At 35.4% G+C, this 21,504-nt stretch overlaps 1 protein-coding gene across 1 annotated transcript; it reads left to right on the plus strand.

Annotated features, from left to right (window-relative positions):
• The first annotated feature begins 8,393 nt into the window (after nucleotides 1-8,393).
• Nucleotides 8,394-10,736, plus strand: LOC105220533 (5-hydroxytryptamine receptor 2B-like). Its single transcript, XM_054225388.1, has 3 exons — nucleotides 8,394-8,416; nucleotides 9,778-10,104; nucleotides 10,235-10,736. The coding sequence occupies exons 1-3, from the start codon at nucleotides 8,394-8,396 to the stop codon at nucleotides 10,533-10,535; spliced, it is 651 nt and encodes a 216-aa protein (XP_054081363.1). The 3' UTR covers nucleotides 10,536-10,736.
• Nucleotides 10,737-21,504: the final 10,768 nt, after the last annotated feature.

Raw genomic sequence — 21,504 nt, forward strand, 5'->3', positions numbered from 1 at the left:
GCCCGGCGCTCTCAAAACGCTATCGTTTGTTTTGGGTAATTTTTCCCTACAAGACAGAGGTTAGGGCCAAGTGTACATGGTAGGACGGCGTGTAATCGGCTCTCGTAGAACACGTGCTTGTTTGGCGTACAAGCGGTCATACCACTTACCAACTTACATACATACTTACACATTCATTTGTTACAAGTGTAAATATTCATGGCTATTGTTGTTGTTGTTGCCGTAATGTTGAAAGAGTATTTTGCTGTTCACTGCTTTGGTTGTAATTGTTGTGTTTCGTTATGTGTGGGCTACTGGCTTGCCATTCATGGTATTCTTCTCACAGAAATATGTATATGTGTTTTTATGAAAGTATATATGTGTTTTTGTGATTCAATGGTTGCTGGCGCTCAATGATTTCGGTGGCGGTGGCGGTCAATTATGAATGACAGAAAAGGCGGGAAATTATTGGGCGTCATCGAATTGCGCATTTCGACTACTACTGTCTTACTTATCATTAACTGATAACTGTTATTATAATTAGTACTGTTGAAGGCAGTGAAATATTAACCAATTTGTTGAACAACGCAGTAATAATACAGTATTCAGTCGTCTTTTTTATGAATAGCGTTAAAAGCAGACAAGCTCACAAGTCTCTTCTCAAAGTTGGTTGACTTTAATAGATAAGGTATAGCTTCCTTGTTTAAAAACTTTTACAACAATTACTCTATTGGAATACACTATATCAGGAATACTGCTATCATCAATCCAATTTGTGTCGAATGACTTGAAAGACCTTTCTTTCTCAAAAATATCTAATTCCGACATAAATGTCAACGGTCGATTTTCGTCATTTCTCGAACACGGTTTATGAGATTATCTTTAATTAGGTACACCAGGGGGTTATGAACATTTGTACATCGGACAGACAAATATTTAAGTATTACAGGTATGTATGTTATACTTGCAGTGAGCAGTGAGTGTCAGCCGTCGCTTAAAGAGTATTACTCTGGTGAAATGCACTTGTTTCAAGATACCCATTTATTGTATAGAGCCCGCTATTAAAAGAAAAACAGTCCCTCAAAATTTCGACAAAATATCTGAGAAATTTAAATATATTATTGGTAAAAACCTCAAGCTCTGAGGTCCTCATCTTCGACATTTGGGGCACTGAAAAGTTATAGCCCGATTTCGTCGATTTTTAGACGGCCGATGTCACACTAGCAATGTAAGCTTCATCAAGCTATCTCACGTTTTAATCAAGTTATCGTTTGCACGGACGTACGGACCGACGTGCAGGTATACAGATTTGAACTCCACTCATCATCCTGATCACTTTAGTATATCTAACTCATTTAGTTTTGGGTGTTACAAGAGTATAAAATAATAAAATATATATTAGGTTGGTAAATATCTCCCTTCCGCATTTTTTGTCTTTTGAATTTCGCGGCTATGTATAAAGCGCAACAGATCTTGTATCTAGCAATATTATACATCTTTAAAAGGTCTTGACATAACCGACAAAACGATGCTATGTATGATTAATTTGGGTATTGCGTTCAAGAGTTATGGACGTGTAAACATGGAGTTCACTAACGCCGAAATTCGCGTTATTTTAAAGTTTTCCTTCATTAAAGGCAATTCCCGACATGTGGCATCTCGTGTCATCGCCCAGAAAACGGGAGTTAGTCACCAAACCATTTTAAACCATCTGCAGAAGGCTGGATACACAGAAGGGCTTGATGTTTGGTTGCAGCATGATTTGACGCAAAAAAACCTTCTGGACCAAATCAACTGCCTGCGATATGCTGTTGAAACGGAACGAACTCTACCCATTTTTGAAGCGGTTGGTGACTGGCGACAATAAATGGATCATATACGACAATATCAAGCGAAAACGGTCGTGGTCGAAGGGCGGTGAAACGTAGCTAACAGTGGTCAAGCCGGGATTGACGGCGGGGATGGTTTTACTGTGTGTTTGGTGGGATTGGAAGGGAATCATCCCTATGAGCTGCTCCCATATGGCAAGACGCTTAATTCTACCATCTACTGCGAACAACTGGGCCGCTTGAAGCAGGCGATCGACCAGAAGCGTCCAGAATTGGCCAACAAGAAGGTTGTATTGTTCCACCAGGACAACGATGACTCGACAGAAGCTACGAGAGCTCGGATGGAAGGTTTTATCGCGGACACCATATAGCCCGGACATAGCGCCAAGTGATTACCACTTGTCCCTGTCCATGGCAAACGTCCTTGGTGGTGTTGAACTCAAAAGAGGCTTGTGAAAAGTGGCTGTCCGAGTTCCTCGCAAATAAGGAGGGAGGCTTCTACGAGCGGGTATAATGAAGTTGTCGTCTAGATGGAAACATATTATCGAACGAAACGGCGCATATTTTAACTAAATCCGATCACTGTAACACTTTTTATAAAGCATTGAATAAAGAGCAAAAAAGCGTAAGGGATCTATTTGCCAACTTAATATATATACATATATAATCAACAATTATAAAAGAATACTTCCGTTCTGATTTCTTTTTTAAAGAAATTTCACCCTCTGTTTAGAGATCTTTTGGCATGGGTATTTATTGTAAAATTAATTGTTTGTTATGTTCTTAAATAGATGTGTCAAATTATGCAGAATAATATGTTCTTGTTAGTACACAAAAGTTTAATGTTAAACATAGAATATTTTCTTTGTAATTAACTTCATTAGCAATATGTGTACATGCATTAGAGTATGCGAGTATAAACAGTTACCCAGTGGTCAACTATATGGTGGGGAACTAATTTAAGTTAGTTTTATATTCACGAATTTGAAACGCATTCGGAGTTTACTTTTCTGTTTTGATGTTATTTAACTTTTAAATTAAAACACTCAAACACGAAGTGGTTGAAACAAAGATCGTTTTGGATCCTGCTCAATAAAAATTGTTCGACGAAAAGGTATATATTTTGAACTATATTAATACTCTCGCAACAAAAGTTGCTAAGATAATATTATAGTTTTGTTCACATAACGGTTGTTTGTGTCACCAAGAAATAAAAGAGTTAGATATGGGGTTATATATATGTATATAAATGATCAGGATGATGAGTGGAGTTGAAGTCCGTCTGTGCAAGCTGTAATTTGAGTAAAAATTAAAATATCTTAATGAAACCTGGAACACATGTTCCTTGGGGCAGTGAGAGGGTTGCTTTCGAACATGGGCGAAATCGGAACATTGCCACGCCTACGAAATGGCGAAAAGCAAAAACACATAAAGTGTCATAACTAAGCCATAAATTAAGTTATAAAAGTAAAATTTGGAATAAAGGATCGCATTAGAAAGGGGCATATTTGGATGTAATTTTTTTCGAAAAGTGGGCGTGGTTATTTGTATCGGTTATTTGTATATATCTCGTAAACGAATGAATATCAAACTTATATATATCAACAATATATATCAAACTTTCTGCAGTCGAGTCTCTTACGTAACCCACCACACACTAGAAAATATTTGAAATCGGATAATAACCACTCCCATCTCCCATACAAAGGTTAGGTTGAAAATTACTAAAAGTGGGTTAACTCTTTAACGAAAAACGTCAGAAACACTAAAGTTTACAGAAGAAATAGCAGAAGGAAGCTGCAATCATCATGGGCGTGGCATCGCCCACTTATGGGTCAAAACCCATATCTCAGGAAGTACTCGACAGATTTCAATGAAACTCGGTATATAATATTTTCTTGTCACCCTGATGACACGTATGGAAAATGGATAAAATCGGTTCACAACCACAGCAACTTCCCACATAACTCAATTTTGAATTTCATCTGATTCCTTCACTTTATAATATATACATAAGGGACCAATGAAGACAGCGAAATAAAACTTTACACAAATGCTGTATATGATCTTGTGAAAAAGTTGTCGAAATCGGACTATAACTTTTCAAAGTCCCGGATGTCGAATATGTTGAACTCAGCGCGTAAGGGTAAATTTTAACCGAAAATATGGGAAAAGCTCTTAGATAATTTAATATAATTCATAGGAAATTGTTTTCTTCTAATAGTGTTCTGTTCCAAAAATTATTAAAATCGGGTCATAACTTCTCCTAGCTCCCATATACCTAATTATAGGTTTTATAGGTTTTTCAAAAATACGGTGGGCTTTATTCCGCATATATGTATTGGTTAATATGTGAGATATCTTAGCAAAATTAAGTGAGCTTATAGTCTTGGATATAGTGCACCTTGCTGGTGAAAATGAATGAAAACGGTTTAGGAATTACATCAGCCCTCATATATATATTTTTATTATTCTATTGGACTTTATGCCGAATTTATGGGTAAATTTGCGTGTTATGTAAATAAAATTTCTTCAATAAATTGCAAAATGTTCGGAACCTAGCCCTTCCTTACTTGTTTATATTAATATTAATTCCTTTAACTGCGTATAATGTATTTATTACTCTCTTACTATCCACTCCTTATAAAATTTTAATACTATGTGCTCCGCTCCAACATAATTGTAAGCAGTCAGGTAATGTATTTGTGAATTTTCAAATACCAATCTATTAGTAATGTTAATGGTATTTACATTCTGTCAAATAATTATCCGGAAATACTCATTTTAAATTTTCCCGCTGAGAATATTTCAAAAATTCAATTTTTGTTGCTATATGTCATTTAGATCAACCTTTTGTGTGCGTTGCGATTTTTACTAGAGATAAAAATGTTAAACAAAGAGTTTGTGTGAAATTTTGTATTTCAAACGAAATTTCTTCTATCAAAACGTTGGAAATGTTGAAAAAACATTTGGTGATTCAACCATGTCGAAAACTCAAGTTTACAATTGATATAAATCGTTCAAAGAGGGGCGAGAAAAAGTGAACGATTTGCCACGTTCAGGACGGCCTTCGACCTCTTCAACTGAAGAAAACGTCGACAACTTAAACGATAAAATTGCGAGAGATAGCCCAAATAATGGACATGTCTCATGAGAACGCTCGTCATATTTTGATTGACCAAAATCCGATTTGTGGCGGAACAAAAGTTGGATTTTGCTTCACGATAATGCACCAGCGCACAAAGCGATCATTGTGGACGAGTTTTTGAACAAAAATTCAACAAATATCATCGAAATGGCCCCTTGCGACTTTTTCATGTTTCCAAAACTCAAATTACCACTTCGTGGGACCCGTTTTGACAGCATTGAAGACATCAAAACTAATTCGCAACGAGAACTGAAGGTCATTCCGGAATATAGCTTTAAAAAGTGTTTCTATGATTGGATTGGATGATCGTTGGAATGAGTGTATTGTCTCAAAAGGGGCATATTTTGAAGGGGATATAATAAATTTAGATGATTGATAAGTTATTTGTGTTTTATTTCAAATTTCCGGGTACTTATTTGACAGAGTGTATTTGAATTTCATCGGCTATTCAAAGTATAAACAAAGTAAAGTTCTAAAATTACAAAAAAACATTCAATGCGTTACAATAGACCCTTAGGTATTTGCCAATTTTGTTAGAGATCTCAAAACAGTCAGTGTAGTTAAAGATTGATATAACTCTCACAGAAAAGATATCTACAAAAAATACTGCCGAGTAAAAATTTGGGGAAATATTTTGTTAACCTCATGCTTCAATAGCTCCACAAGAATATGAAAAGCTTTATAAAGGACTTTTGTATTTCCGGTATTCCGGTTTGGTCTTTTCTAAACTACTCTTACCAACAATTCAACGAACCATTGTGTTCATCAGCATACTAATACGTAATCCTAAAAATAACAGCATGTATTAAATAAGCAAACGAACCAGTAAAATTCTGCATAAAATTTGCATATGTTTTTCAGCATTTAAAACTCAAATAAATTTGTGGCAAGTAAATTGTGAGCATTCTCCCCTTTCATCTCTAGTTTTAAATACCACTCCCATTTTCGTAGTTATTGTTGTGTGTGTGTTCATTTATTTTAGCCATTTGGCTAAATAATTACCAAATTACTCAGTGTGAAATTGCAACTATTATTTCATCAAAATCAACTTGAGGAATTTATGCTTACAAGCGATTAAATTAGAATATTTTAACCGATGTACAAAATAGCAAATTCTTCTAATATCTGTGTGGGTGTGTTTGTGTGTGCGTCTAAAGCTGTGTGCAATGTTTGTAAGCGTATAAGTCTGCCACGTGGCATATTAAATTTATCTTAAGTGAGCATAATTGATGTGCGATAATTTAATCATATTTATGTATTTATACTATTGATGTTCGCTTGATCTGTTTATAAATATAAAGAGATATATGTATATAGATATAAATATCTTTAAAATATCTTTAAATCAATGAAATGAACTTTGGCGTAGCTACTACAAAAGTTGTTAAGCAGAAATTAATAGCTTTTGATTTAGATTTAATTACAAAGTTCGTGAAAATAATTTGGTGTAGATTAAAGAAGGCTAACGTTGTATATGGGGTCTCCTTAGCAATGCCTTCCCAAAATAGATTTTAATGTAAATTAGCGTTATCATTTATGTTTGAATATTGGCTATTGTCTTCTTACTCATTGGGTTTTGTAAACACCTATGCGAGTTTCACTTAGTTCACATTAGAGCGTTAGCGATTCTTCGTTGGCGTCAACTTCTTTCCAACACAGAGAAGGTATTTTAGTTTCGCTGCAGCTATTAGTTGGGACTATAGTGAATGTCTTCAGTTGTACATGTTTCGGATTCAATTTAGAAGAGTATTGCCAATTGCTTAAAATATTCAGAACAAGTAAGGAAAGGCTAAGTTCGGGTGCAACCGAACATTTTATACTCTCGCAATTTATTGAAGAAATTTAACCAATATGCGAAATAAAGCTCACCGTATTTTTGAAAAACCTATAATTAGGTATATGGAAATGTTATAAACCGATTTTAATAATTTTTGGAACAGGGACACACTATTAGAAGAAAACAATTTCCTCTGAATTAAATTGAGATATCTGAGAGATTTACCCATATTTTCGATTAAAATTTATTCTTAGGCGCTGAGTTCAACATGTTCGATATCTGGGGCCTTGAAAAGTTATGGTCCGTTTTCGACAATTTTTTCACAAGTGAAGCCAGAGATGATATGCACTAATTGTGTAAAGTTTTATTCCGTTATCTTCATTGGTTCCTTATGTTTACATTATAAAATGAAGGTATAAGATGGATTTCAAAATTGAGTTACATGGGAAGTTGTCGTGGTTGTGAACCGAATTCATCTATTTTCCACACGTGTCATCAGGGTGTCAAGAAAATATTATATACCGAATTTCATTCCAATCGGTCGAGTAGTTCCTGAGATATGGGTTTTGACCCATAAGTGGGCGATGCCACGCCCATTTTCCATTTTGTAAAAAAATCTGAGTACAGCTCCCTTCTGCTATTTCTTCTGCAAAATTTAGTGTTTCTGACGTTTTTCGTTAATGAGTTAACCCACTTTTAGTAATTTTCAACCTAACCTTTGTATGGGAGGTGGGCGTGGTTATTATCCGATTTCAACTATTTTCATGGTGTGTGGTGGGGTATGTAAGAGAACCGACTGCAGAAAGTTTGGTTTATATAGCTTTATTAGTTTGCGAGTTGAATACAAATAACCGATTTGTGGGCGGGGCCACGCCCACTTCCCCAAAAAAAATTACATCTAAATATGCCCCCTCCTAGTGCGATAGTGCTTTATTCCAAATTTTACTTTTATATCTTCATTTATGGCTTAGTTATGACACTTTATGTGTTTTTGGTTTTCGCCATTTTGTGGGCGTGGCAATGGTCCGATTCCGCCCGTTTTCGAACTTGATCTTCTTATGGTGCCAAGGAATATTTGTGCCAAGTTTCGTCAAGATATCTTAATTTTTCCTCAAGTTACAGCTTGCACAGACGGACAGACGGACAGACATCCGGATTTCAAATCCACTCGTCACCCTGATCACTTTGGTATATATGACTCTATATCTAACTCATTTAGTTTTAGGTGTTACAAACAACCGTTAGGGGAACAAAACTATAATTCTCTCTAGCAACTTTGTTGTTGCGAGAGTATAAAAAAACTCGCTTCTATCATTTTACTGCTTATCTCGATTCAGAAAATCATTTTGCATGTTTTATTGAATTGGATATGCATATTTATTGAGGGTCGTGTATAGATTTCCAGCGATTGAAATTTAATTACAAAAATTATGTTGGCAAATATCTCCCTTCCGCATTTTTGCTCTTTATTCAATGCTTTATAAAAAAAGTTTTACAGAGATCGGATTGAGTTCAAATATGCTCCGTTTCGTTCGATAATCTGGTTCCATCTAGACGACAACTTCATAATACCCACCTCGCAGAAACCCCTATCCTTATTTGCGAAGAACTCGGACAGCCACTTTTCACAAGCCTCTTTTGAGTTCAACTTTACACCACCATGGACAGGGACAGGGACAAGTGGTAATCACTTGGCGCTATGTCCGGGCTATATGGTGTCCGCGATAAAACCTTCCATCCGAGCTCTCGTAGCTTCTGTCGAGTCATCGTTGTCCTGGTGGAACACTACAACCTTCTTGTTGGCCAATTCTGGACGCTTCTGGTCGATCGCCTGCTTCAAGCGGTTCAGTTTTTCGCAGTAGATGGTATGGTGAAACTAAGCGCCTGGCCATATGGGAGCAGCTCATAGTGGATGATTCGCTTCCAATCCCACCAAACACACAGCAAACCCTTTCTGGCCGTAAATCCCCGCTTGGCCACTGTTTGGGACAATTCACCGACCTTCGATCACGACCGTTTTAACTTGATATTCATTTTTCGTCGCCTGTCACCATCCACTTCAAAAATGGGTCGAGTTCGTTCCGTTTCAGCAGCATATTGATTCGGTCTAGAAGGTTTTTTTTGCGGCACCTAAAAATCAAGCTTTTTTGCGTATCCAGCCTTCTGTAGATGGTTTAAAATGGTTTGGTGACTAACTTCCATCCTGAGCGATGCCATGAGATGCCACATGCCGGTCTAACTCGATGTTTTCCATGATTTGATCGGTATTAGTCGTCACAGGTATTCCGCCGGCTGGCTTATCCATGGCGTCGTTTTCACCCGCTCTGAATCGTTGAAACCATTCCTCCGCAGTTCGAAGTGATAGAATACCATCCCGCAAACCACCGTTAATCTCATGGAACGTTTCTCTAGCGGATTTGCCTTTAACAAAGGAAAACTTTAAAATAGCGCGAATTTCGGCGTTAGTGAATATATACACGTCTATAACTGTTGAACGCAATATCCAAACTTATCAAAGATAGCGTCGTTTTGTAGGTTATGTCAAAAGCTTTCAAAGGTGTATAGTATAGACAGATACGAGCTCTGTAGCTGTGGTTTTTGTATTAGCATTATTTATTTGATAGCTCTGCAGCGCTATATACATAACCGCGAAATTCAAAAGACAAAAAAGTCGAAGGGAGATATTTGCCAACCTAATATGCATTTCTCAAATAATTGCCCCAAATATTTCGCCTGTATAACAACAACTGATCCAATGACTCAAGATTCCGAGTTGAGTTATTTTTAAGAGTCTCTAAATGCAAATTCTTGGTAGTAGATTAAAGATTTTTAAAGTGATAAAAGGGAACATTATAACGGTAATATGATCACTGCATAACTACGCCACAAGAAAATGCCTTGCAACCAACTAAGCACCTAACCAACATCGCGTCAATCAGTGGCCTTGCAATTCAACGAATTTTAATAAATACATTTACAAGCCTTTTTCATTCCCTAATCTAATTTATATCCTCTTTATATATTGAATTTTATTGCCTTTACAGTCATCCCAATCGACGTGGCCCGGTGCGTGTGAGCGCTTCACAACCGCAATTGGGCTATTCTAGCAACGGTGGCAGTGCGGGAGGTGCGCTGATCAACAGCGGTGGCGGAAACAAGAGTAGTCTACGAAAGGATGTCATTAGCAGCATCAGCGGCAGTACGGCCAACAACAATGGCAGTGGCAGTGCAATGCTAGCGAAGCAGCACGGCGGCACCTGTGAGCAGAGCACCCAAACACCCGAGTCCATAATGCGTGAGACAGGACGCCACAAGCTAAAAGCATTTAAATTCTCACTGAATAATGTTACGACGCCAGCGTTGAATTTGCGGTGAGTACCATGCATACATGCATACGCCTACGCGTTAGTCGCATAGGCAGGCGCTTTTGCGTCGCGCCTCTAATTGTATTGCACGACCTTAATTCAATTTATAATTTCCTCTCTCTTTGCCGTTGTGTAGCTTCCTGAATAATCGCAACAAACGCAATAGCTTATCCGCTAATGCAGTAGCCACCGAACAGAAAGCGACCAAAGTGCTCGGTCTAGTCTTCTTCACATTCGTTCTTTGCTGGTCGCCGTTTTTCATTTTGAACATAATTTTCGCCGCTTGCCCCACCTGTCAAGTGCCCGAACATGTTGTGGACACATGCCTCTGGCTTGGTTATGTTTCATCAACCATTAATCCCATTATCTATACAATTTTCAATCGAATATTTCGTGCGGCTTTCATACGGCTACTAAAATGCAATTGCGAGCGGTAAGTGAACAATACAATGTTGATTTTATACTAATGAAATTCTAATTAAGAATGCTTATTTCGCGGAAAATGAAAATCAGTTTAAATTTGGTATCGTGAAATTGTCGAATTTATAGGTTTATTTCAGTGGGAGTTTATGTTGCAATGCATGATTTATTAAATTTTTTTATTTATTTATTCCGCTAATTCTTACCAAAAAGCTTCGTCATTGCAGACCTCAGTGTTGCCTTTCATTTATCTCTCTTCAGTTCACAATTTCACCCATTAGTTTTTCCCCTATTTTCAATCAAAATCATATTTATGAAAATCATATTTATTCAGTTTCTCTCCCGACATCCATGTCCATGTTTTTGTTCTGCGACCAGAACTTAAACCTAATAACAGCCTAGATCTTAAGCAACTTAGCTGATGATCATTCCTTTCGCCTAATAGTATTTTCACACAGCCAAATTAATTGATCAGTTAAATACTTGATTGAGAAACCAATTTTTCCCTTCACACTGCCGGCTATTCGATAACCGATAAGCTGTTCTAGATTCTTGAATTGGTAGAATTAAGCGTCTTGCCATATGGGAGCAGCTCATAGGGATGATTCTCTTCCAATCCCATCAAACACACAGTAAAACCATCCCCTCCGTCAATCCCGGCTTGACCACTGTTAGGTACGTTTCATCGCCCTTCGACCACTACCATTTTCGCTTGATATTGTCGTAAGTGATCCATTTTTCGTCAGCAGTCACCATCCGTTTCAAAAATGGGTCGAATTCGTTTGTTTTAGCAGCATATCGGCAGGCGTTTGCTTATAGGTCTTCCGCCGGCTGTCTTATCCATGGTATCGTTTTCACCCGCTCTGAATCGTCTAAACCATTCCTCCGCAGTTCAAAGTGATAGAGTACCATCCCCCAAAACACCGTTAATCTCACGGAACGTTTTTCTAGCGGATTTGCCTATAACGAAGTAAAACTTAAAAATAGAGCGAATATCGGCGATAGTGAACTCCATTTATATAAGGCAGGTAAATATTTTTGCTGTCGGCTGACGCCCCAAATAAATTTTAATCTATAGTCCAAAAAAATATATTAGGCTTCGCAGCAAACCAAAGAGAAATTTTAATAAAATTTGCTGGCAAACAGTACATGCATTGCGGTAAAACAATGCGAGGGTCTGCGGTCGATTGCTAGAAAAAGTACAAAAGTTTTTGCAAAATATTTACACAGTTTAGGTAAAATAGCGGCTGAGATTTCGCTAGAAATGTGCAAATACCAGCTTGTGTTAAATTTGAGAACGTTATTATGCAATTTAATATTCTTTTTATTCGCTCAGTAGTATTTGCATTGACGCCTGACTTCTTAAAATTGCCGAGTAAAAGTAAGTTCACACTTGTAAATTTACAACAAATACTTAAATCTGTGCAAACATCTATCGTATTTTCATAAAATTAACTTGCTAACAAAAACACTTCTTACTTACAAACAACCGCTGCCTTATTAACTTGAGATAAATAAAATTAACGGTATGCAGTAAGCGTAACTTTAGCTGTGAAGCACGAACAGCTCGCAGGTAAATAGCACACAGTAAAAACTTGAAGCGTTGCTAGATATGCATATGGTTATGATGGGTAACTGAAGATGACTATGCCGGCGGGCGTATATAAACATCATTCCAAGCTAACACCATTCTCTGTATATATATTAATATCCTACATCCTGAGGTGTATCTCATTTCCATGTCCGTTCTAAGTATACGCACTTACAGACTTACATAAAATCTTGCTGGTTGGGCACTAAAATATCTCTAGTGAATTGCCAGTGTATACATATGTGTGTGCAATATTGAAATGCGGCAGCTAGAAACTTTTTGAAATTTTTGCATTTGCTTATTATTGAAATTGTCAGATTAAATGTTGCGTATACGCAAGGGTGCACCCACTTTTAAGCGATTTTATAACACAAGCATACTAACAACACGAATAATAAATAACACCAGCTGTTAGCGAGTTGAGAAAGTTTCTCGGATTTGTTAAATTGAACGCGAATGTTGAAATATTAAAGATATATTTACATTTAAATAAGCCTAAATTAGTAAAAAAAAATGAGAAAAATTAAAATTCTTCACTTTTACTGGTATAAACATAAAAGGCAAAGTCGGTTCGGAGGAAAATAGAAAAAGAAATTTAATAAAAACCAAATTCTTCAAGTTGATATACGATTTTTATACTCTCGCAACATGTTGCACAGAGAATAATAGTTTTGTTCACATAACGGTTGTTTGTGTCACCAAGAAATAAAAGAGCTAGATATGGGGTTATATATATATAAATGATCAGGAAGACGAATGGATTTGAAATCCGGATGTCTGTCCGTCCGTCTGTCCGTGCAAGCCATAACTTGAGTAAAAATTAAGATATCTTAATGAAACCTGAGGAGGTTGCTTTCGAAGATGGGCAAAATCGGTCCACTGCCACGCCCACAAAATGGCGAAAACCGAAAACCTATACAGTTTCATAACTAAGTCATAAATAAAGTTATAAAAATAAAATTTGGAACATAGGATCGCATTAGAAAGGGGCACATTTTGATGTAATTGTTTTTGAAAAGAGGGCGTGACCCCGCCCCAAATAGGTTTTTTGTATATAACTTGCAAACCAATAAAGCTATATAAACCAAACTTTCTGCACTGTCTTATACTGTCCAAAAGTGAATGAAATCGGATAATAACCACGCCCACCTCCCATACGAAAGTTAGGTCGAAAATTACTTAAAGTGGGTTAACTCACTAACGAAAAACGTCAGATACACCAAATTTTACAGAAGAAATAGCAGAAGGAAGCTTAACTCAGATTTTTTAACAAAATGAAAAATGGGCGTGGCATCATCCACTTATGGTTCAAAAAGCATATCTCAAGAACTACTCGACAGATTTCAATGAAAATCGGTATAATATTTTCTTGACACCCTGACAACACGGTTAAACAAGTAAGGAAGGGCTAAGTTCGGGTGTAACCGAACATTTTATACTCTCGCAATTTATTTATTTAACTTTATTTATATTATATAATACACAATTTGACCCACATATTCTTCATATATATGGTATAAAGTCCATTGAAAGTTGGAAACCATAATATTAGGTTTTGGTCCTCGTGTTCGATGGGGCCTTAAAAACCTATGGTCCGATTTCGGCGATTTTTAGAATGGGGCTTCCACACTATAAAGGTAGTATTTGTGCAAAGTTCTGCATCGATATCTTCACTAGTGCTACCTTTATATATTGTAAAGTAAACGATTCAGATTGTCTTCAAAGTTCTGGTATATAGGAAGTAGGCATGGTTGTGAAGCGATTTGGCCTATTTTTACAACATATCATTGGGATGTAAGGAAACTATTCATTGAAATCGGTCGAGTAGTTCCTGAGATATGGTTTTTGACCCATAAGTGGGCGACGCCACGTCCATTTTCCATTTTGTAAAAAAATCTGAGTGTAGCTTCCATCTGCCATTTCCTATGGGAAATTTAGTGTTTCTGACGTTTTTGGTTACTGAGTTAACCCACTTTTAGTAATTTTCAACCTAACGTTTATATGGGAGGGGGGCGTGGTTATTATCCGATTTCTGTAATTTTTGGGCTGTATTAGGAAGTGGCTAAAAAAACGACTGCAGAAAGTTTGGTTTAAATAGCTCCATTGGTTTGCGAGATATGTATAAAAAACTTAGTAGGGGGCGGGGCCACGCCCACTTAATAGTAACTATAATACTCTCTTTAGCAACATTTGTTGCGAGAGTATAAAAATGAGCGAAATCGGTTCACAACCACGACTACTTTCCTTATAACTCAATCTTGAATTCCATCTGTATCCTTCACTTTATAATATATTCATTAGGAACCAATGAAGACATAAAACTTTACACAAATACAGTATATGATCTGTGGCATCACTTGTGAAAGAATTGTCGAAAACGGACTATAACTTTTGAAGGCCCCAGATATCGAACTTGTGAACTTAGGATCTAAGGGTAAATTTTAACCGAAAATATGGGTAAATCTCTCAGATAATTTAATGTAATTCAGAGGAAATTGTTTTCTTCCAATAGTGTGTCTCTGTTCCAAAAATTATTAAAATCGGGTCATAACATCTCCTAGCTCCCATATACCTAATTATAGGTTTTTCAAAAATTCGTGGGGCTTTATTCCGCATATATGTATTGGTTAATATGTGATATATCTTAGCAAAATTAAGTGATCGTATAGTATTGGATAAAGTGTACCTTGCTGGTGAAATTTAATGAAATCGGTTCGGGAATTACCTCAGACCTCATATTCATATATGACGAATTTCTTTATTCTATTAAACTTTATGCCGAATTTATGGGTAAATTTGTGCGTTATTTTAATAAAATTTCTTCAATAAATTGCGAGAGTATAAAATGTTCGGTTACACCCGAACTTAGCCTTCCCTTACTTGTTTATTATAGAGATAAGAATTCTATGGTAATTTTTGTTACAGTGCAAAATACCTGAATCCGGATTAGTTTTAAACCCTAAGTGATTAAAAAGTCAATTTATTATTATATTTATTGGTGTAGTCTATTTTTGTAACGTCTACTTTACATGCCATAACGCGATGAGGAATAGTAAAAAAATGATAACTGCGGTTTTAGTTTTTCGATTTATTTCAAAACTTCACGCAGAATTTGAATTGAAAAAATTCATATGTTTAACGCGAAGAAGAAGAAGACAAATTTTGATTTAGAAGCAATAAGACTAATTTAAGTACAAGACAAATACATTTTTATAGTAAATATACGTTTTACTTCATTATTTAATTCATTTTGATATTATTTGAGATAAGCTTAAGATTTAAACTATATTCAGGTTTACAAAAAGAGTAAATTTCCTGAATAACTTTGATGGCTCTTTCAGCGCAAATATTAGATCTTTTTAAATTCAGAATGGCAGAATCTTCCTTTACCCAGTGTTTAAGAAAACACTTATGTGCAGTTTCGAATTGCTTGACGGATTTTTCCAATATTTCAAAATCATTGTTATGAAAACGGTGATCCGAGAACCAAGCATCATACCATGCGCTGCATATGAATTGGCAAATTGGCAAAAGTTGTATTCTGTGTTTCGGTATTAGTATGCACGTTAAAATCGCTAATATAGCTCTAGAATTCCATCGAACGTTGCTGTGCGCTGGTAAAACTCCAAATTTTATGTATGTGAACTTGTTGTTTACTTCATAATATTTAAAATATTGCCCTAGTTCATATAAAAATTGCATGTCATCACGCCATTTAATAGATCTTAAGATCAACTTTTCTTCGTTTTGTTTGTAGTTTTGTTTTAGGTTTTCGTAGTTCATAATCAATTCGGTAAATATGTATTAACTGATGTTTGGCGATGTCGATTTTCCACCTAGTACTTCATTCATTACATGCTTCAAAATTAAATCTAATACATGATGTTGGCATCCAATATACTGCGGTGGAGACAAATGTTTTTCCTGAAAACAATTCTGCAGTAAACGAACAACTCCACTTTTAACCCCTGTATTAATGTTTGTTGTGTCACTAACAATCATTTTAATGGAATTCCAAAGGTTAAATTTATCCAATACATTCCTTATTCCTTAAAAAAGTTATAGAAAGTTAATTAATGCTCTAAAAATATATTATTAAATATAAACCTTCCAAAATTGACAAACTTTTCCCGTTTTCAAGAACCATTGCCGCTACTCTTACTTCCTTATCTTCATTTGTTAACACCACGGCCTGCACTTCTCTCTTCCCAAATTTCTTGCCGTCGAAATGAATGCACTAAATGTCATCTCTTAAGGAATTCTTATAATTTTTTTCCAAGTTCAGAGCTGCTTTAATCTTCGCTTTGTGAATACCTGCTTGTGTTGGTGTTGCTATATTTATTCCTTCTTTGGACAATTCATTGCATATTTTAGCGGCATTTTTGGTGCTGTTGTTACCATTGTCACTGCTGCTTTTGTTGAACCCTTCGCATTTCTTTTTCTTTGAAGAGGAGCTTTATATTCATCAACAGGTGGAGAATGTGATTGCTCGGCAATTCAGCTGATGATGTTGAATTGTTGAGCGCCACTTTATTTAAACACGAGGTGCTTTGAACATTTTTTTCTTAAAAGGGCAGCTTTGGAGGGATGCACACAAACTGTTTTAGCTGTCGTGTACCCAACTTCTCTATTTGTAGTTGTTTGGAGTGCATACAACTTTTTGTCCTCAGTTCCTAGTCAGACACCTTTTAAATCAGTTATATCACTTAACTTGTTGAACGCCATTGTTATTACTTAAATAGTTATTACTTAGTTATTAGTTCATCTATTTAAGTAGAAAAATATAAGAAAATTACTATTTTTTTATATTAGTTAAAAAGCTTAAACTTCCTCGAACGCATGCGACATACATACAGCACAATTTACAAGAATTCGAAAAAAATGTAGATCTAAGAAATATGTAATTATTTGGTGTCACAATAAAAATACGTTTTGAGTACTTGATACTTGACCCTCAATTTTCAAATATTATATTATATTATATTTTCTACAAACGTCCTTGATTGGCATCCACTTAACACATCATCATAAATCCTCAAAATTCTTGTCATTCCAGCACATCGCTCCATAAGTTTTCTATGGGATTAAGGTCAGAGCTATGCACGGATCAATCCAAAACAATTATTTATTTTGTCACAAACCAATACTTTGTGTCCTTTATTGTGTGCTTAAGGTCGTCATCATGCAGAGAAGTCCATCGGAGTGGCAATCAATTAAAAACAAATGATTCCATTTCGTTTCTTTATATGTCTAAATATTAAAACCAATCGATTCTCTCATTTATTCGTAAAATTGGACTAACTCTGTGCCTGGAAAGAGCACCCAATTACATAACATTTCTGTCTGAATTTTTTACTGTCGTTTTTGTGTATAGTATATAGGAATCAATAATTGACCTTTAGGATGATGAACAATACATTATCTATCACAATTCATAGCACTTTTTTTTCCAAAAAATTAGGTCCTGATCCTTATGTCCCCTCGTGAAGTGTACACGATATTGGATGTGCATTTTGGGCAGGCGTAGCATTTTTCTACTCACTCTTCTAAAACGTTATGGGCTATATATTATATTTAGCCCATATTATTAATTAATTTCATTAATTTTTTGTTCTCCAGACTTTTGTTCTCCAGACTTAAATGGATCGACCTTAGCTTTTCAGAAATTATTGTTTTTCGCGGTTATTGTGTTTTTTTATGTTTTTATTCAAATTTATTCAAATAGAACTCGTCGATGTTTATAATATTAAGGGGATTATAATCCATTCTCCGCGAACAATTCAATAAAAAAGCAATAATTAAATAAAATTAATAAATTTTAAATTCAGTTGTCGCATTCTTTGTGCTATTACCATGGCTGTATGTACGTACGTGTGTCCATATTAAATACTTCAAACTAAAAAAAGTCATAAAAACACCATTATTTTCATTTATTCATGCAGCTGTTTGTAAATTAAATTTATATGCATTTAATGCATATTCAATTTACTTCATATAAAAGTAATCTGATTCTAAACAGATTACACCTGTCCCCGGTATATAATTGTATTGTGTCTGCGCACATTATTAAAAAAAAGTAATCTGGCATCATAATAAATATCACATTTTATTGTAATTTACATTAACAGCATAATGCGACTACTTTACAACCCCACACACAGGCACTTATAATACATACCTGCTTGTAGTCAAAGATAATGTCATGAATGCAAAGAAAAAATTATATACTAAATATACGTATATAAATATATGTGGCACATTAGGGGCATGCTTTTCTTCAGCTTGTCTGTCAGCTTTAGGCGTTGTGCCCGTTGTTAACCAAATGTAACTAATTCTTTTCATCATATTAACCCATACATACATTCATTTATATGAAATGAGATAGCGAAAAAATTGTCATTATAAAATAACATAATTCACCGCAGTGTATTACAATAGAAATATGTACCGTTACAAAATTAAGCTGATTTATGTTGTAAAGCACGAATTTTTATACTCTCTCAATATGTTGCACAGAGTATTATAGTTTTGTTCACATAACGGTTATTTGTGTCACCAAGAAATAAGAGAGTTAGATATGGGGTTATATATATATATAAATGATCAGGATGACGAGTGGAGTTGAAATCCGGATGTCGGTCCGTCCGTCCGCCCGTGCAAGCGATAACATGAGTAAAAATTGAGATATCTTGATGAAACCTGGAACACATGTTCCTTGGGACCTTGTGAGAGGAATGCTTTCGAAAATGGGCAAAATCAGAACATTGTCACGCCCACAAAATGGCGAAAATCTAAAACTTATAAAGTGTCATAACTAAGCTATAAATAAAGTTATAAAAGTAAAAATTGGAATAAAGGATCGCACTGGGAAGGGGCACGCCCACTTCCCAAAAAGAAAAAAATTACACCCAATGCCCAATTTTACTTTTACGACCATATGTTTAGTTTTTTCAGTTTTCGCCATTTTGTGGCCGTCCGATTTCGCCCATTTACCCGCTGCACGAACGGACAGACAGATATGCGGATTTTAACTCGTCATCCTGATCATTTGGATATATATAACCTCACATTATACTCGTTTAGTTTTATGGCAAACAACCGTTAGAAGTATTAGAAGATAAATTCTACCAGTTCGCCGCCTTTTGAAAGACCACTGTTATAGCCTAAAGCATTCGACAGTTACTCTCTCTCAAAATATTCTGTTATATACAAATGCATACATAAGTATGTGTGTGTATATCGGTGTGAATGTGTGAAAACTAATTGAATTTTCACAGCTTTGCTTGTGGGTTTTCTTAAGAAGTTGTCAATGTTTACCACAAGTAGCTTTAATTAGTTCATATTAGCCAAGAATAATTATTTCGCGGTATTAAACTAAATTAAGAAAATAAATCGCGTATACGCCATGTCAATCCATCAACCCCAATTGGGGCGGTGAGTTCGTGTGCCAGTGTGTGCATGTTTGTTTATCTGTTGGCATGTGCGAAACCACAAGCATTCGTTCAATTATATTTCATACTGGTTTCCATGGAATTACAGTTTGTTGTTTGAAACTGAAGATGGGTAGACATGTTAGCTTGCGGTTTGTTATTGTCGTGTTTTTCTTATAATTTCTGCTAAACTGTTGCTATTAATTAATATACGCCTTTAATTTTATATAATATACAAAATGAATATTATTCTAATCCAGGTGGCAACATTTTCTAACACAAAAAAAGAATCAAGTGTAAAGTGAGTGAAATAAATCTTCGATATTCAACAAATCAAACCAATTTTCTAGTTCGAAAATTTATTTTTTTTCTCCGTTTGCTTATTTTTTAATATATTTTCATTCAATTGTTTATGTTTTACCAGTTTTATTTGTGAAGATGTGTATATCAATCATGTGTTGATTGTTTTTTGTATACTTGAAAGTTCTGTTGATAGCCAACAAGCTGCAAGCACATTGCTATTCATTCATGAAACCCATTGTTTTGGTTAAAATATAATCGTATTTCTTTTTATATTTTTTTTTTTGCGTTTTTACGGTGATGTTTTCCCATTATTGGTATGTGAAAACTATAAACCAAAGTAAATAAGCAAATGGAAAATACATAAATATGCTCAACAAATCTTTTATTGCAAATGAATTTTCGATTATACGGTGGCAATTAGAGACGGAAGAGTATTTCTTTCTATTATCATGTGCTACTGCAATCAACAGATGTCAAGTATAGACTTGCTTATCCGGCAGTGTTTCCGTATATAAACTCTTCTGTTAACGAACTTTTGGTATTTCGAATGCTAAGCATATTAAGTAAGCATATGCCTATGAAAAGCTGAAAAGGAAACGGATACACAAGTTAACAACAGTAAATGATGAGTTTTAGAGTAAATAGCCAACACAGTTGGTAAACATTTTTTTTTTTGTTTTTTTCATCGCATATACCCATTTGTTTATTGTAAATATGTATATGATTTTGTTCTATAAATGCACACTGACATCATTTCTGCACAATTTAAATTATTGCCCACCAATTAAAAGGTAATGCAATTCACTATGTGTATATTCATAGCTATTTTAATTTGAGAGCATATTTTTGTTGAATATGATTTATTTAGATTTAGTTTTAAGCGTGAGTAGAGACCTCACATTTGCATTTTTGTATTGTTATTATACGCAGCTGGAAAATTAAAGAGTATGCCAACTTAATATATACAGTAGTATTTATATATAACGGGTGATTTTTTTGAGGTTAGGATTTTCATGCATTAGTATTTGACAGATCACGTGGGATTTCAGACATGGTGTCAAAGAGAAAGATGCTCAGTATGCTTTGACATTTCATCATGAATAGACTTACTAACGAGCAACGCTTGCAAATCATTGAATTTTATTACCAAAATCAGTGTTCGGTTCGAAATGTGTTTCGCGCTTTACGTCCGATTTATGGTCTACATAATCGACCAAGTGAGCAAACAATTAATGCGATTGTGACCAAGTTTCGCACTCAGTTTACTTTATTGGACATTAAACCAACCACACGAATGCGTACAGTGCGTACAGAAGAGAATATTGCGTCTGTTTCTGAGAGTGTGGCTGAAGACCGTGAAATGTCGATTCGTCGCCGTTCGCAGCAATTGGGTTTGTGTTATTCGACCACATGGAAGATTTTACGCAAAGATCTTGGTGTAAAACCGTATAAAATACAGCTCGTGCAAGAACTGAAGCCGAACGATCTGCCACAACGTCGAATTTTCAGTGAATGGGCCCTAGAAAAGTTGGCAGAAAATCCGCTTTTTTATCGACAAATTTTGTTCAGCGATGAGGCTCATTTCTGGTTGAATGGCTACGTAAATAAGCAAAATTGCCGCATTTGGGGTGAAGAGCAACCAGAAGCCGTTCAAGAACTGCC

Source organism: Zeugodacus cucurbitae, chromosome 2, assembly GCF_028554725.1.
Source record: "Zeugodacus cucurbitae isolate PBARC_wt_2022May chromosome 2, idZeuCucr1.2, whole genome shotgun sequence".
NCBI lineage: Eukaryota > Metazoa > Arthropoda > Insecta > Diptera > Tephritidae > Zeugodacus > Zeugodacus cucurbitae.

What these genes read in the sequence shown, in the direction of transcription:
- LOC105220533 (XM_054225388.1), top strand. Translation starts at nt 8,394, where the DNA reads ATGGACAGGGACAGGGACAAGTG. An exon ending in GACAGGGACAGGGACAAGTG is followed by an intron (nt 8,417 to 9,777) that starts GTAATCACTTGG and finishes TTGCCTTTACAG; the next exon opens with TCATCCCAATCGACGTGGCC. An exon ending in ACGCCAGCGTTGAATTTGCG is followed by an intron (nt 10,105 to 10,234) that starts GTGAGTACCATG and finishes GCCGTTGTGTAG; the next exon opens with CTTCCTGAATAATCGCAACA.